Source organism: Trachymyrmex septentrionalis, unplaced genomic scaffold, assembly GCF_001594115.1.
Source record: "Trachymyrmex septentrionalis isolate Tsep2-gDNA-1 unplaced genomic scaffold, Tsep1.0 scaffold96, whole genome shotgun sequence".
In the NCBI taxonomy this organism is placed as follows: Eukaryota; Metazoa; Arthropoda; class Insecta; order Hymenoptera; family Formicidae; genus Trachymyrmex; species Trachymyrmex septentrionalis.
Window position 1 is genome coordinate 42,823 of NW_017306150.1, and position 15,637 is coordinate 58,459.

The following is a 15,637-nucleotide window of genomic DNA, read 5'->3' on the forward strand; positions in this document are numbered from 1 at the left end:
TATATATATATATATATATATATATACTCGTATGTAGTCCTTTAAATTGCGCGCGAAAATAATTTTTCGATTATGAAATGCAAACTCCATAAAACTACTAACCGCAATAATATTACAAATTAAATTGACTAGCAATTCGATGCTCATAAGCATCTTAGAACGATATCAATAACGCTGAATGACATTAAAATCTTGAAGGCCCGGTTGCACCAACGTTACTCTAATTTTAAGCAAGATTTAAAACTCTCTTTGTCCCTGCTTCTTTTCGGTTTTAAAACGAGATAGAAAGAGAGTTTTAAGTTTCGCTTGAAATCAAAGTGACGTTGGTGCAATCGGGCCTAAATAATTTTATTGCGTCGGCGAGGGATCGATTTATTATTGTTTTAAATTCCTTTATCTGTTTTTCATTTCAATATACACAATCCTGATCTTAAACAAAAATAATACGATAAATAATAATATTGCCACTGAAAATCTTCGATGTCACTTGTGTGGATGCTTCGAGGTCTCAGTCTGTTATCTCGTATTATTTTTGACAAACATAAGCGAGATGTAAACTTAAAACACATCTGCCTATAGTTACGGATTGCTAGGCAGCAATTAGCAGATATTCGTGATTTATTCTCCATTAGAATGGCTTTATGAGAGACCGTACCACTAATCCTAAGCCTCTGCCCTGTAAGCTCGATTAACTATGGATAGTATAATGGGATTCTACGGATCAACGTGTTTCGTGCAAGAGCAATGATTACCGGACGAGACACTTAATTTTAATCCCTTTTTGTTGAGTTGCGCATCTGATAAGCTTTAATACAAAATCGTCATGTTCGATTGCCATTCAGAGATTCCGTATTGCGTATACGGTTCAGAAAAGAAAAATGGTTTCGTGCCTCGTGTCGAGATATAGAAAAATATATAGGGATCGTTGTATGGATCTCGCTGGTAGTTACGAATCGAGAAAATGTTCCTTTCGAAGTACACTGAAGTGTGTTGAACGAAGCGCGCTACGTTCTCGTTAGCTGCATTCGAACGAGAAGAGATGGACCGTAAGAGATCAGAGATCAGACATTTAATGCACGCGCAACCGGCTCGCGCGCGTGGAATCCGCGCGCATTCCAAACCGAATTAATTTCTAATGAATTCCTCGAACACAAAGAGGCACGCATAAACCGACCCTGGCCATTATTGCAGATTTCATTATGACTTTGCTGAGTGCACTATATGAGGCGTAGATAATGGAACCGCTCAAAGAGCACAGTCTGTCGCCGTCGAGAGCGCTCATAATTAACTCTGTAATCCCCGTCGCCAATCCCCTTTATAAAAGCTAATTATCGTGCGTGAGTTTTGCCGAGAAAGGCTAAAGTCTACGCTGTAACTTTCTTGTGGACTTTGTTAATCATTGAATTCATTTTAGCCCATCGCGCGTATATCGGTGAATAAAGGGATAATTTTTTAATATAATAAAAAATTATCATATTGTAATATAATATTCATATAATTGAAATAAAATATTCGACGACTAATTATAAGAAAATAATTATACATAAAGAAATTCATACGTATAAGGAAACTCTCGAATTATATATGCTGCGATCTTAAAGAAAAACATGCATAAATTCATTTATCGCGTTCGCATTTTTTAATTATCTTTGCGAAAAAGGAAAAGTACGTATGAGATGCAGTGTTATAATCTCCTTCTGTGATAGAGTAATTACTTGTCTGTTTATAGTATATAAAATATTGACCAGGAAATTGCTGGAGCAAGTAATTATGTTTATAGGTTTAACTTCCGGTCGGGACGAGAGCTTATCTTGAGCTTTTAATAAAGATCGCAGCAACTATCCTAGCTATGCACTGCTTTCCTGCGAACCCAGCTTAATCTCAGACACCCTTTCTTAGGATTTTTATGTTCATCCACCTGTATTATTTCGTAGGATTTCATGCGATTACCGATTGTTCTTTCTTCAATATACGATTAAAATAAAAAATAATATAATATTTTTAATTCAGGAATGCCGACGCAAACCTTCATCTATTCTGAAATTGATATTTTATATGTATCAACGTGTGATGCATATTTTTTAAATATAACTAACGCTCGTAAATAGTTTATATAACTATAGGACTTTTTTTGTTAACAGTGATTCCAGTTTTACTAGTTTTGTAATTTAGATTTCGATTTAGTGGCTGTTGTATAAACGTCAGTTTATTCGAAAACGTGCAACTACGTTGAAGCTATAATTGCCTTTTTGCATCCAAACAATGCGTATTTGTTTCGCTCGCATTTACGAAATTACATGTTTCATATATTTCTATCAACTTCACGTATATGCCTTTAGGCGAGAAACATGTATTCTGACAGATGAATATGAATAATCACAAACATAGTTTTTCAAGTTAATAAAGACATCAAAACTTGAACAATGACAAATATTTTTTCGCCGAAGTGTACATATATATATATGTACATTCTTTGTTTCTTCATTTCGCGAAACAGCATTTATTATAAAAAAAAAATATAGAAACAGCTTCAAATAGTTTTTCTACTTCAAAATCTCTTTCTCTAAATTTCCTTTTTCTAATAAGAAAAGTTTGGCAAATAAACGATTTTTTTTAAATCTGAAATTCACAAATAAAATAAAATACAAAAAATGTAGAAACAAAATACATTTGAACTTGATTGTCGCACATAGATTTGCTGTTTCGACTGATAATTTAGAGTTTAATTTAGTTTCTGAGATATTAACAGAAGTATGGAAATGTTAGATTTCTTTAAGTGTTTTCGATATTAGAACCGAAATAGAAAATTTATATAATTATATATAGTTATATAATTATATAAGTATAGGTACATGTACTGTATTTTTGCAAAGTTTGCAGATTTTTACGAGTTTTCAGATTGAACCTTTCTTGTATAAGTATTTCCCCATAGCTGTAATATTTGATACAATATACCGCGTTCACGCCCGATTTTGGAAAACGAGAACAAGTGAGCACGTTAAACTTATAGAGAGAGCCGAGCAGCAGAGTTTGTATGAACCTCTCGTAATTTTCAGGGTATCTGTAAAGCAGGCTGAGAGTTTCTCTTCTATTCACGTCGAGGCGACACAGTGGAGAGATGGATCGCAATTAATCGATCTATCGCAAAACTACGAAACACTGTCGCGATAACGAATCACCGTTCTGAATAGAGCGCTTGTACGAGCAAGTACGCGAATATAATGGTTCGTGGTTTCCGTTCGCGTTCTGTGCTTACGAGTTCCCCTTTTGGCGTTCCATCGAGGATTTTTCATTGCTCGGCGATGAGAGCTGCACGAGGATTTATGACGCTACGGAAACGATATGCTATTCCGCTTCGATTGAGCTTGAGCATAGAAGATATTTCGTTTTGAATTTAAAGTACGTGTGCGGTTCGAGCGATAACGCGAGAGTAACTCGTCTACTTTTCGCTTTATACGAAAGAAATACCTTGAATATATCATATGTCAATATGCAATAGAGATACAAATTACGTATTAATTTTCCCCGATGAGAATGATCATATAAATTATTTCTCGTAATTTTCCGGTATCGAAAACAAAGTTGAAATCTGTTTTGTACCACGCACAAATAAAATAAAGTCTACTGTGCGTTATTACGAAATTCGACAATTTTAACTTTCTGGAATTAACGGTAGATCCGTTGGACGCATTTAATTATAAATCTCTTTGTGAAAAATGTCGAACAATTCTTTTTATGATGCATTATGCACAAAAAATTGAATTATTCTTATTAAAATTATATTTACAAGAGAACCGTTAGAGCTCTTTCATTGATTTTGATGAGCTTTGTTGGATTCTGATGAATTGTAGAGCATCAAAAGATATTAGATCCAGCATATTTTTATACGTTTATTTCTAAGCTTTAGGAGTCGACAACCCCTGGTGAGTAAGAGAAATTTAAAAAATTTGACATTTTCGATAAATATGACACTATTATTAAAAGTATAAAATACCATAAAACTTAAAAAAAATAATCTAATATTTTTGTTGATGCTTCAGTTAAGTATATCCAAACCTATCGAAATCAAGGGACAATTACGGCGGTTCCCTTGTTAATATTTATTCTTTTTATACGAGTTACGTTTATTATTTTGATTCCTTAAAATTAGTACTTTTTAATTAACATAAATGAAATAGGTCTCACAGGACCTATGCAGCGTCAGTAACAGTATTACAGATTTTAACGTCAGATTCGGAGAGTTACGAAAGATAATAACGAATTTGTTTAACTTTTCTCTGTATTAGTAGAAAAACGACTTACGCATGTCAGAGAAATCGTCGACCAGAATGATTTCCTGTATGAGATGTTCTGGCGATCTATCCAGCACGGAGTGCACTGTACGCAACAACACAGACCAAGCTTCGTTGTGGAAGCAGATAATTACTGCTGTAGGCGGAAGATCCTTCAAATACCTACCAGATTCCTTACACCTAAAACAAAAAGAATCGAAGCAATCATTAAATAGACCGTTAACGATTGTGCTGTGAAGGAAAATCGCTTATAGTGTTGTTGAAATTCGTAATATTTCACATACAAATATTACTAACGAAGCAAAATCGAAATATCGTTGCGTTCCATGCTGAATATGGGGTCTTGTCTACGTTCCTCTAATAATATTAACTTCGATAGCGGATTGCGCGATTGTTTGCAGAACAATCACGAGCACAGTGCGGCCGAATCGAGTTCTTGATCTGTAGACCGCAACAGGGATGATTACGCGAAACCGATAATATGTACGAGAAGATATGTCAGGAAAATACGGTAATACGATTAAGGTAGAGAATGTTCGTAAACTAAACGCCCACGAGGTGTACGCTCGCCCGAAGCTCAGCAACCGCAAAATGAATTCCGGGGATGCAGGGATTGCGACTTCCGGACCTAGTTAATGCACGAACACACAGCTAGCCGCAGACACACGCCGTGGTTTATGGATACGGCAAATAAAATGTATGTGTTCTTCGCTTTTTTTCATAATACTTGCGAGAGCGAGAGATTGCCGTTTCCGTGTATTACCGTACTCTCGTCAAATTCTATACACATTGTACTTATCCAATATTTACTCTGTTGCAATTCGCTATTCGCGATTTTCTAGTCTCATAATGCATTTAATACATGAATACATTTCGATTCACAATCGATGTCTTCGTAATTAGCTCTACTATAAATACGTATGCTTCCACCCATGAGATAATTATCATATATTAATTCAAGGTATTCGTTTGTAATTAGCGCATTATACTGCAGCCGAGAGTAAGTACATTGTTACGATTGCGCGCATTGCGTGCTAATGAAGCGATTATGAGATGTGCCATTCAATAACGGCCATTACTATGATTACCATCTGTGAATAATTTCAATTAACAGCTGCCAGCGTACGCACCGTTCACGAAATGTACTGTTTGCTAAATTTCCGATTTATCCTTCCTGGTGTACCGAAGCGAATATCTACTCGTGAATGAGATCCCTTCATAATCAGTTTCCATGTCGGATTGAAGGTGTTTATATCAGATGAAATGTAAAACTTAGTGTACCTACACATATGTATATTTATACGTCTGCATTTTTTCACAGGAATATTTTTTCGTCGCAGAAACAACTTGAAGTATAAACATAATAAATAACCGTTCTTCAGTTGATTTGAGAATTAGTCAAGGAAAATAAGATAATAGGTAAACAGTTAAATAATGATGAGCCAAATAGAAAAAAAGAGAAATTTCTTGAAAATAGTCAATATTTTGCAGACTAAAATATAAAAATGTGGACAGAAAAAGATTACTGAGATATAATGTATTTTAAAACATTGCAATAAAAATTACAAGATAAAATAATATTAATAATTTAATATCGATAAAGAATAGCGGCAATGTAGAGAATAAGTATTTTACGTTTATATGTCGTGTTGTTCCATATTTATCCAAAAAAAAAAAAAAATAAATAAATAAACAGACGCAACAAATTTCATATAAAGAACAAACATGTCACATTGAATTTTACATAAATTGTCGCGGGTATTTATATATATATCGTTTTTATCAATGTCCATAATAAATTTCATATATAAATTCAACTACTACGTTACAATTAAGCTGTGAATTGTAAGACATGTCATATAATATTTAAAATGTCACACGATTAAAATTTTTTACAAGCGTGTTGGAAAGGAGGATATTATAAGACCACAATAAAATAATAAAGAGGGTTTTCTCTTATAAAAACAGAGAGGTTTAATTTCTCTCTTTCGAATGACTGCTGTATCTGGTCGTAAATTTATAAAGATAACGGCGCCGCGGCGAATGTCATATTAAGATAAAATTAATATAAAATTAGAGTGAGAAATGTTTAATTGAAAATTTTATACGGAAGAGAGAGACAAACTTGACTATCTAAAAAAATATGATATGTATAATTTTAGCATAGACAACTGATTAAATATTAACATCATCTTTATGTCGATTAAGCAAACTCTTATTAATTATCAGATACGTTATAACGTAACCTACTGGTATATTTGATATACGTACATTATGTAACTGTACGTAGAAGATGAAGTATAAATAAGGAAATCCGAATATATCACAGTTACAATCTACTTAGAGAATATATCACAGTCACAATCTACTTAGAGAGATCAATATTATACTGAAGATATACTCCATATATTTAGAACAGTATTAATTAATTTTCATTATATAAATTTTATTTATATAATCAGAGATATTAGTTTATTTTATAAATTATTACATTATAAAATGCGTAAGGAGAAAGGGGGGTAAAATGACGAAGAGGGTAAGATAACGAATTGTTAATTTTTTAAAGATAGTAATAGATGAAAAACAGATGCTTAACTTATTAAAGGCTTTAGGTAATAATACACAATCTCTTATAATTTGAATTTAATCCGACTACAAAAATAGATAATATTAAGAAATGTGTTTTGGATGCATTCACTTGTAATGTTGCAGTATTTATACATAAGGAATGACATAATTATAGTAGGGTAGACCGGGGTCAGTTGACTATAGGGGTAAGTAGAACAATCGAGGCTACATTACAAACAAAACACGCTTAAACGTGTCTGAGCACGCAGCAGCGATTGCCGCTCAGTCTGCTATAACATCTTGTTACGAACACATCCATAATAGAAGTTATGCCACAATTTAAAAAAATCGTACATCTAAGTAAATATTTTTATTCTACAATAGTAAGTTCATTACGTAATTACTACATACAGTATATACGTATAATATATAAATATAACTATGTTAATGTTAACGTTTCAATAATTTTATAAATTTTATAAATTTCATAAATTATATAAAGGTTTTATTTTGTTTATATTTTTTTCTCTAAACTTCTTATAATTTATTAAAACATATCATAATAAATCTTTTTCTATTCATAAAAAGTATATTTTTAACTTAAATTGACTTTTCGTCATCTTATCCACTACTAAAAGTCATCTTATCCACATATGGGGGGCAAGAGAACGAAATTAATATGTCCTTAAAAAAATTAAATTTTAAAGAATTGTAATTGTTTATTTAACAACTTTATAATTTTTACAAATGATAACTAAGACTGCAGTAAACTTGAAAAGAAAAAATTAATCAGTCTCTTTATCTCATCGCAGAAATTAGAAAAAATTGATAAACCTTAAGATCGTCATCTTTTACCCCCTTTTTCCCTATATAATTTTATAAAAAGTTTCACATTTAACTAAGAATTTATTTATAATTAAACCATTATTAAAAATTAATGCAGCTTGGAAATGTATAATATGTAGAATATATTTCTAAAAGATTTTTAAAAGAAAAAGATACTCTTGTAGTATCATTAATTTGTAGAATATTTAGATTTTTGTGTATATTTAAAATGTAATGTAATGTTATTTAAAAAGAATTGGCTGGAATTTATTTTATTATTTACGTAGATTCTTTAAAATAACATTTTATCAATAGTGAAATGTATGCCTCCTACAAATATTGTTAATAGCATATCTGATGTGCCTTAACCATACATCAGATAAGCTTTTTTGACTAGAAAAGCAAAAGAGGCTCGCAAACGCCCGAGCTGAATCAACGCTATTTGCATTTGCATTCCTCTCATTCCGCATTAGTTTGTGTACTCAATTTTAACAGTAAAGCAAAGCCGGCGAAATTCTCATTTTCAAATGCGGAGCACTTGCGTTTTTTAATTTCCAACATTGTCGGTGATAAATCTCGCAGTAATAACGGCTTCCACGGAGAAAATTCTGGTCGCGGTTTGTCATTATTATCGCACATAATTCTTGCAGCAATAACAGGTTTCTTAATCTCCTTTTCTATAAGTCATTTTTAATCCATATTAGGAACAACGGTACTCGTTACGTTATATCACATTTAAGTGTAGCAATTTAATATAATTAATATCTCATTTATATAAAAATATAATAATATACCGACTACACACACTCGATATATCAATTATTCGTATAACTGATCCATTCGAAAAAAATTTTTCATAGAAAAAAATCTCTAACAAATCCTGCACGAATGAATGATTAATTTCATAATACCATACCATCCGATTAAATAATAAATCTAAAATTGCAATATTTCGTTTAAGTGTTAAATATATATTATATGTCAATATTGAATTTATGTAACAGAATAATCATTCTATTAGCTGTATTTAGGAAGAATCCACCTGTCAATGCGTATTTATACAGCTCGCATAGGTCGAAAGTAAATCATAGCAATATCGTCACAGTCGTATTAATATATCGTAAAAGCGCACGGCCACGAATATAAATCGCGCACGCGGCACGGCTCGAACAAAGTGGGAAATCGCTTAAGCCAGTAAACGCATCGATCGTTTCCAGTCGATTGACGTTCAACAGCGATATCCTCTTTCCCGTCGACAAAAGAGACTCCATTGTTGGACGGCGCTCGGGATGGGTACCTCGAAATCAGCCACGGATATCGAATGAGAAGCGGCTCCTTCGCGCGTTCAGCACATTCGGCGATCACCCTTACCCCATCCCCATCCTCCTGTCATCCATCCCAATCGCCTAAACCCCGCGAGGCGTTGCACTCGATCAAACGCGTCACGTTTCATGCTACGTCTCATCCCTCCGTCGCGTCTCGTCGCGTCGCGTCGCCCGGCCCGCATCTTGAATGCGTGGAATTCTATTTGCAAGTCTCTTCGCCGTAAGCATCTCGCCTGCGGGGATCCTGACTTGTCTTCGTTCGCGGAAATTGAAGAAATAGGCGCGCGCGAAGTGAGTGAAAGTCAAATACTGTGGAAGTGAGTGCACGAGCACCAAGCTTCGAGGAAACGACGTTACGCTGCGAGAAGATGGAGAATCAAATTTCTCGCGTCCAAATTGTTCCTTTGTTGACGGCGAGCTTTCATTTCCAATAAATTGTAATGAGAATATTCTCAGATAGATATCGCGTGACGAAACGGAATCGAAATGTTTTATCCGATTAAAATGTAAATGTGACAAATTATCATAATCATCATTTTCGTAGAACCATTATTAAAAGTTAATAAAGCTTGGGAAAATATAATCTGTTTCTGAAAGTTTCAAAGAAAAACGTCTTATAATGGAATTTATTGATTTGCAGTATATCCAAGTTTTCATCTCATCCCTTTTGCCCGATACCGCAATAAAATGCAAGGGAAACATCTCAAAACTCGCAAGGCTATCAGAAAATGCAGAATGAGATGTACAATCTAATTTAGTTTCCCCGGCGTAATTATATATCTTTAAAGAAAAACTTTTGCGAGGGTAGCGTTGCAAAATATCTGTTTCAGCGTTTCTCTGAAAGATAAATGAAAGTTTCGTGAAGCTAATTGCGGGCTTTTACGAGCATCTTTCTTGCCTTTCAAGAATCGTTTGTCTACGGATCTTCAGATTACGTTACAACAGTCAACGTCGACATTCCTTACAAATGATTTTACATTTTTCTTATCTTTTTAACTGCACTTACACAAGTTATTCAATCCGATAATTACTCAATCTGTTAGCATAAATAGAGCTAATAACAGCGAATCAATGATATTTCGCAAGTCGCGATAGTGTGATGATCCTGTACAAGAATAACCTAAACCTTCAGAAATCATAAAGCGGAAAAATTGGATACTTGGCGATATCTCTTGTAAGTTACGCTACATTTGGCGTTCTTCGAGAATGGCTTCGAAATCTAAGAGAATCTAGATACCCGCGGATTCTCGTCATAACCGATGGATAAGAGCGCCTTTCTCGCACGAGATTATAGGAGATCCGAAAGAAATAGACCCACATTTTTAAGAAAGATGACGGAGATAATTCGAAATGGCTAGCGTGATAAAAATGCATGACCCGCGTAAACTCGAATCCCGATTGATTTTTTTCATCGTTACGACGGTCGCGAAAAATTTCTTATCGAAAATTTCTGTGCAATCTCACACCTATCTCACACTCACGCGTATTCATTCTATCATACGCTACTACTCATTAATTTCAATACATTTCCAGATTCGTTGATCTCTGTAATACCTGTATTTTGTACAGAAATGAATTCATTTGTGAATGAATTCATTGTTATGAATTTTCTATGACAGATCGCTTTTCGATTTATAATTTCTTCCTGAAAGCTATTTACGGAGACCACTTTATACGTTTACAACAAGTTTTCACAGTATCACAATACAAGGCGATGAAACAACGCTGTTAGAGTGCTTTCACTTTGTACGTATTGACGAAGTCAGTTTCAAAATAGCATTAAGCATGTATATGATATCGCAATGAGTATCTCATGGCTTTGCGTGTGTATCTTGTTTCTTCGAGAATAACCAAAAACTGCAGTTGTTCAAGGATTTTTTTATATAAATAATATATAAATATGATACATGCGAATGTTGAAAATATTTATAACAACAGATGGACTCATTTCTGTGCAAAACGCACGTATCATGTTCGTTCTTTACAGAGAAATTAATGAATCCTGGTGTGTATCGAAATTAATGAACGATAGTGTACATATGCAGAAAAGAAACAATTTTCTCGTCATTGTTGCAGATTCAATATGCCCAGTTAATGTTTTCTTTTCCGGTTAAAGTGTATTTATCGTACTTTCCCAAGACACATGTTTGTCTGTACGCAACAGCTGTTCATACATTTTCTTCATAATAACGTTTACGCGTGCGTTGTGTAATTGGGTAAACTATGTAATGTTTGGACGAGAGAGATCGTCTCTTCCTAGACCTAAATAATTCTGAGAGTATGAAAACAGTCACTCGAGAGAGAAAGATCGACCACGTTAGCTTCCGCGAGCACTTTTCATATTTCGAATTCGCAAAGGCATTTTGTTTTAATATCATTATAGTTTGCACGTAAATCGAAGGAGCAGAGAAAAAAAGCGAAAGAGACATTTCGGTCCTCTTTCAATTCGATTTCTTTCCTACACGTATACGTGCTAAAAACAGAAAATCCAGTATAATTGTATTCTTCATTACTGACAGTTATTCAACTAACGAGATATTTTTCATAGCGAAAAAACCGAGCGTGGTGTATTGAATTTTTCGGAATGTAATTTCCTACGTGTATTCTCTTGTTCATTTATTGTTTCGCATCAAGGATAATCTGGCACGATGAAAGAAAAAAAAAAAAAAATACAGGCGCGGTTTCAATCAGCTCTCCGCGACGAGAATATCGCGAGCTCGCATCCGCTCCGCGGGGTATCGTAAAGATCCGTAATGGCTCGATGGGGTGCGGACTTTCGGCTGTAAGGGGTAAAGGAGAGGAATATCCATGATCAAGTGTTTCTCACCTTTCCTCGTGTGCCACGGAAAGTACACGCACGTGTACGTATAGGTGTGTGCGAGGGACCGCCGCTAAGTTACGAGAGCTTTCGCACGCGGGCGTGAGCGGAATGTATAGCTGTATACACGTTCCGAACGTTAACCCACGAATTATTGTCTCGTTTATATCGCCGTATTTAATTTCGTGGGATACCGTAAGTCTGCACGAGCATGGCTCCAGCAACACGTAACGTTTATGCCAAAGCTTTATTCGCTGACCAGAATAAGAAAGAAAAAAAAAAAAAAAAACAAGAACGAACGCACGTTCCAACACGGAAGCTATTTTCTTATGCCTCGGTATCACTTAATAACCGGATTTATTTGTGCCATCGATATTACTTCTTCTTCTTCTTTTTTTTTTTGTTTTTCAGAATAACGGTGAATTTATAGCGGACTTCTCAAGCAGCGTAACAAGTTCTGCTGACATCAAATGACGTTAAAATAGTTCCAAAATGATAGTTAAAGTTCTCGATCGATCACGAATGTCACCTTGATGTTATCGTGACTTATTGTTCAGTTTGAATCGTAACCATGACAATACCAACATTGCGAATTCCCAACGTATTTTTTATACAAACGCAATTTTCGGTACAAAAATCCTCGTGCTTCTCTCATACACGTTAATTTTCATGTAGCGAGATAAGCGAGGTAAAACCACTTTTATGTAGAGAGTACATGCGAATCTCGTCTGTTTCTTAACGTGGATAAAGTATAGCGAAAGAGAGCAAAAACAAATCGAAATCCGAGAGAGAGAGAGGGAGAGAGAGAGAGAGAGAGAGAGAGAGAGAAAGACGGAGAGTTTGCAAAATCGTGATCGTTTAAGTACAAAGGTTCTTCTGGTACGCGAGATGTATGCGAATCAAAGCAATCGCATGGCACTCTACTCATCGATTGCTTCACGACGGAACTGATTGAAATTCAATCTTAACGCGAGACGCGGTTGACGACGCTTTGACAGGCGGCCGGAAACGAATACTCTGCCAAAATGTAAAAGCACTTGCCGGAGACTACGCAGGAAGTTCCACGGAAAGCACGAAATACAGTAGCGTGGGAGATTCCATATATACGCGTGTCATAAAATCCCAAGTGAGCTTGGTTGCGCGGCGACAGCTTTGTATCCCGATATAGCGCCAGCGACATTGGGATCCCTCAGTGGGATGCGAGAGAAAGAACACAATCCTTGATATGCGATGGTTTTCAGATTTCTCGGCTCTCGTATTCATATCAGATTTTCAGTGCTAAATGCAACGTGCCTGAATTTCACGAGTGAAGTCTTACAAAAATATACGTGCACACAAAAAAAAAAATAAGCAAAAAGTTACGTGCATTTATATATAATAAATCATTTGTAAAAATATATATATTCAAAATAATATATTCATTTCAATTCACGTTCCGTGAATATTCTCTTGTCAAAATAGATTGTCAAGATTCTGACAAGTTCGCTCGTCTCAAATCTAAAGGAAAAATTATTCTTCCGAAGAAAAATGGAAACGCTTTAAATCGCTATTAATTAAACGCGATGAAAAATTTCACGAAAAATTGATTTGAATTTGATTTATAATTTCAGACTGCATTTCCAGACCGCCATATAAGTATGTAAAGTAAGACATCTTGCGTATAAAAAGAATTGTTTTCTTCCCACTTTCGGACGAACTCTGCACTCTATATCTGTTGAAATTCTGTACCTTACATAATTTACACAAGTTTGTTTAAAATACATATATCTTAAATTATTGCGGAAGAAAATTCCATTGCAACGAGCAACGTTTTATAGCAGCATGTTAAACATTTTACGCAAGTTTCAACACTGCCTAAATATTCTTTCTAAACGTCTCAATGAAGTGAAGTGAGATTTTAATTCGACAATGTAGCGCACAGCTTTACGAGCGTCACAGTTCGTAGTTTCCTGTATATACCTCGTAAAATTTCACGTACAACAGTTGACAGCGTTAACATGACAGCTTTGTATCTCGAGGCAGCAGTGAGAATATGTAGTGTACAAGAGATGCCTACCATTTCGGTTCCGTGGATGTTTCTCTCTTTTACTGGTAACTCGCATATTGCTGCTGCGATCGTATATCCCCCCTTCGGATTTATGTTACTTTGGGATTTCCGTCGCAGAAGGAAAATTCCGAGAATACAGTCCAATCCTGGTTTTTCAGTTTATTACCGCCGTTTTCCGCTGTATAATTTTACGTATACCGATAGCGGAGTTTACGCGGTTGTTTCCATTTGCGGCATCTCTGACCCGCAATGTCGGTCGCTACTGTATGAAATACATTTGGTCAACTGTAAGTAATTAGTGGCTTGACAAATGCGCTCTGGCCTCGTTTAAAATGCGTTACATTACATTTTACTTCATATTTAAGTTACAATAACAATGTGCACGTAACAAAATTTTATTATAATATATTAAATTTAATTTAATGTAATTCTCATACATATTATTTCATTTTCCCGTTATACCCCAGTGAAAATATTTATAAAGTAACAATACGAGCTTTGTATGTGAGCTTTAGAATAAATCGCCGCTGCCATTGGTTGACGGCTAGTGCATTCCAATTAACCGGCCTTTTATAATTGTTAATAACAGCCGAGCATTTTGCCGTAAGTAAATTACATTTCTCTTTATTAATTGAATAAATAAATGAATAACTTTAAATGACAAAAAATTTAAATGCGTATGAAATACAAACGAAATTAAATATCAATTAACGATACGGGCGTATTCAGAAGCAATATCAAAAGCAAAAGAAGTTGGCCAATTTTCGACACTTTCGTATCAAGTCATCTCTTTTCAATAATTTTAATTCCGCTAACACGGTTATCGGGATAATAAAAAATTTGACAATTACTGCAATTAATGCACGAAACGCGCATTTCTCGTTTGAGGAAAGAGCGTGCAAGGGGGAGAAGAAAAAGAATGTAACATCGTCGCATCCGAATTTTTGCATCGTGTCGCGTCGAGAATGTGATGGCGAGCTCCGCTGCATCGCCGGACGGAATCGCGACCTGAAAGCTCTCTCTGGAAGGGGATGATGGATAGTGTTTACCTGTAATGAGTAAACATCCTCGTCCGCTGCCATCGCTCGTAGCGAACTCGAGGGAGTGAGAACGGTTCGTGCTGCGGCGCGGTGCGACTGGCTCGCTAACAAGCATCCTCGTTTGCATCCTACTTCTGTACCTTTCGCAAAATCTGCGCGCGCGTCATCGTCAGCGCCGGCGGAGTTAGCAGTCATTGAATGTTCGCGTTCGTAAAGGTGCATCGACGAGGAATACGTACGCCCCCACGCTCGCGCGTAGTGAGAGGAAAATACACATAGGTGCGGAAACAACAACAGCGGCAAAGCGAATTGACGTTAAATAAACGATGCGATGCTCACGTTTTACGAGATACGTTGCGATCTATGATTAAAAAAAAAAAAAAAAAAAAAAAAAAAGAGTATCTACATATAACACGCGAGAGACGCAACTATTCATGTATTCTCAGAGATTATTGGAACAGTGTATTTTTGAAAAAAGAGATCGTTCGTAAACAAGAAAGAACGAATTTCGTTTTATCGTATAAATAAGTGTTGAAAGGTTGTATAAAAGAAAAAAAAAAATAAATAAAGAAACTGCTTCGTTCCACGACGTACATAAATAAGTATCTGAAAAATCGTTCGAATTATTTCCTCTTGTTGTCCGCTTTGTATATTTTAATACGCTGACGAAAGAGACAAGATAAAAAGTAAAGCAACGAATTCGTATTTATTTGTTTATTTAC

General features: G+C 35.2%; 1 protein-coding gene across 4 annotated transcripts in view; it reads right to left on the bottom strand.

Annotated features, from left to right (window-relative positions):
- LOC108756156 (putative polypeptide N-acetylgalactosaminyltransferase 9) overlaps positions 1-15,637 on the bottom strand; it is a 229,556-nt gene that overhangs the window by 20,959 nt on the left and 192,960 nt on the right. For all 4 annotated transcript variants that reach the window (XM_018499764.1, XM_018499763.1, XM_018499761.1 and 1 more), the window contains one exon: positions 4,303-4,472. In XM_018499764.1, the coding sequence (XP_018355266.1) occupies positions 4,303-4,472 (170 nt within the window). The remainder of the gene's footprint in view (positions 1-4,302; positions 4,473-15,637) is intronic.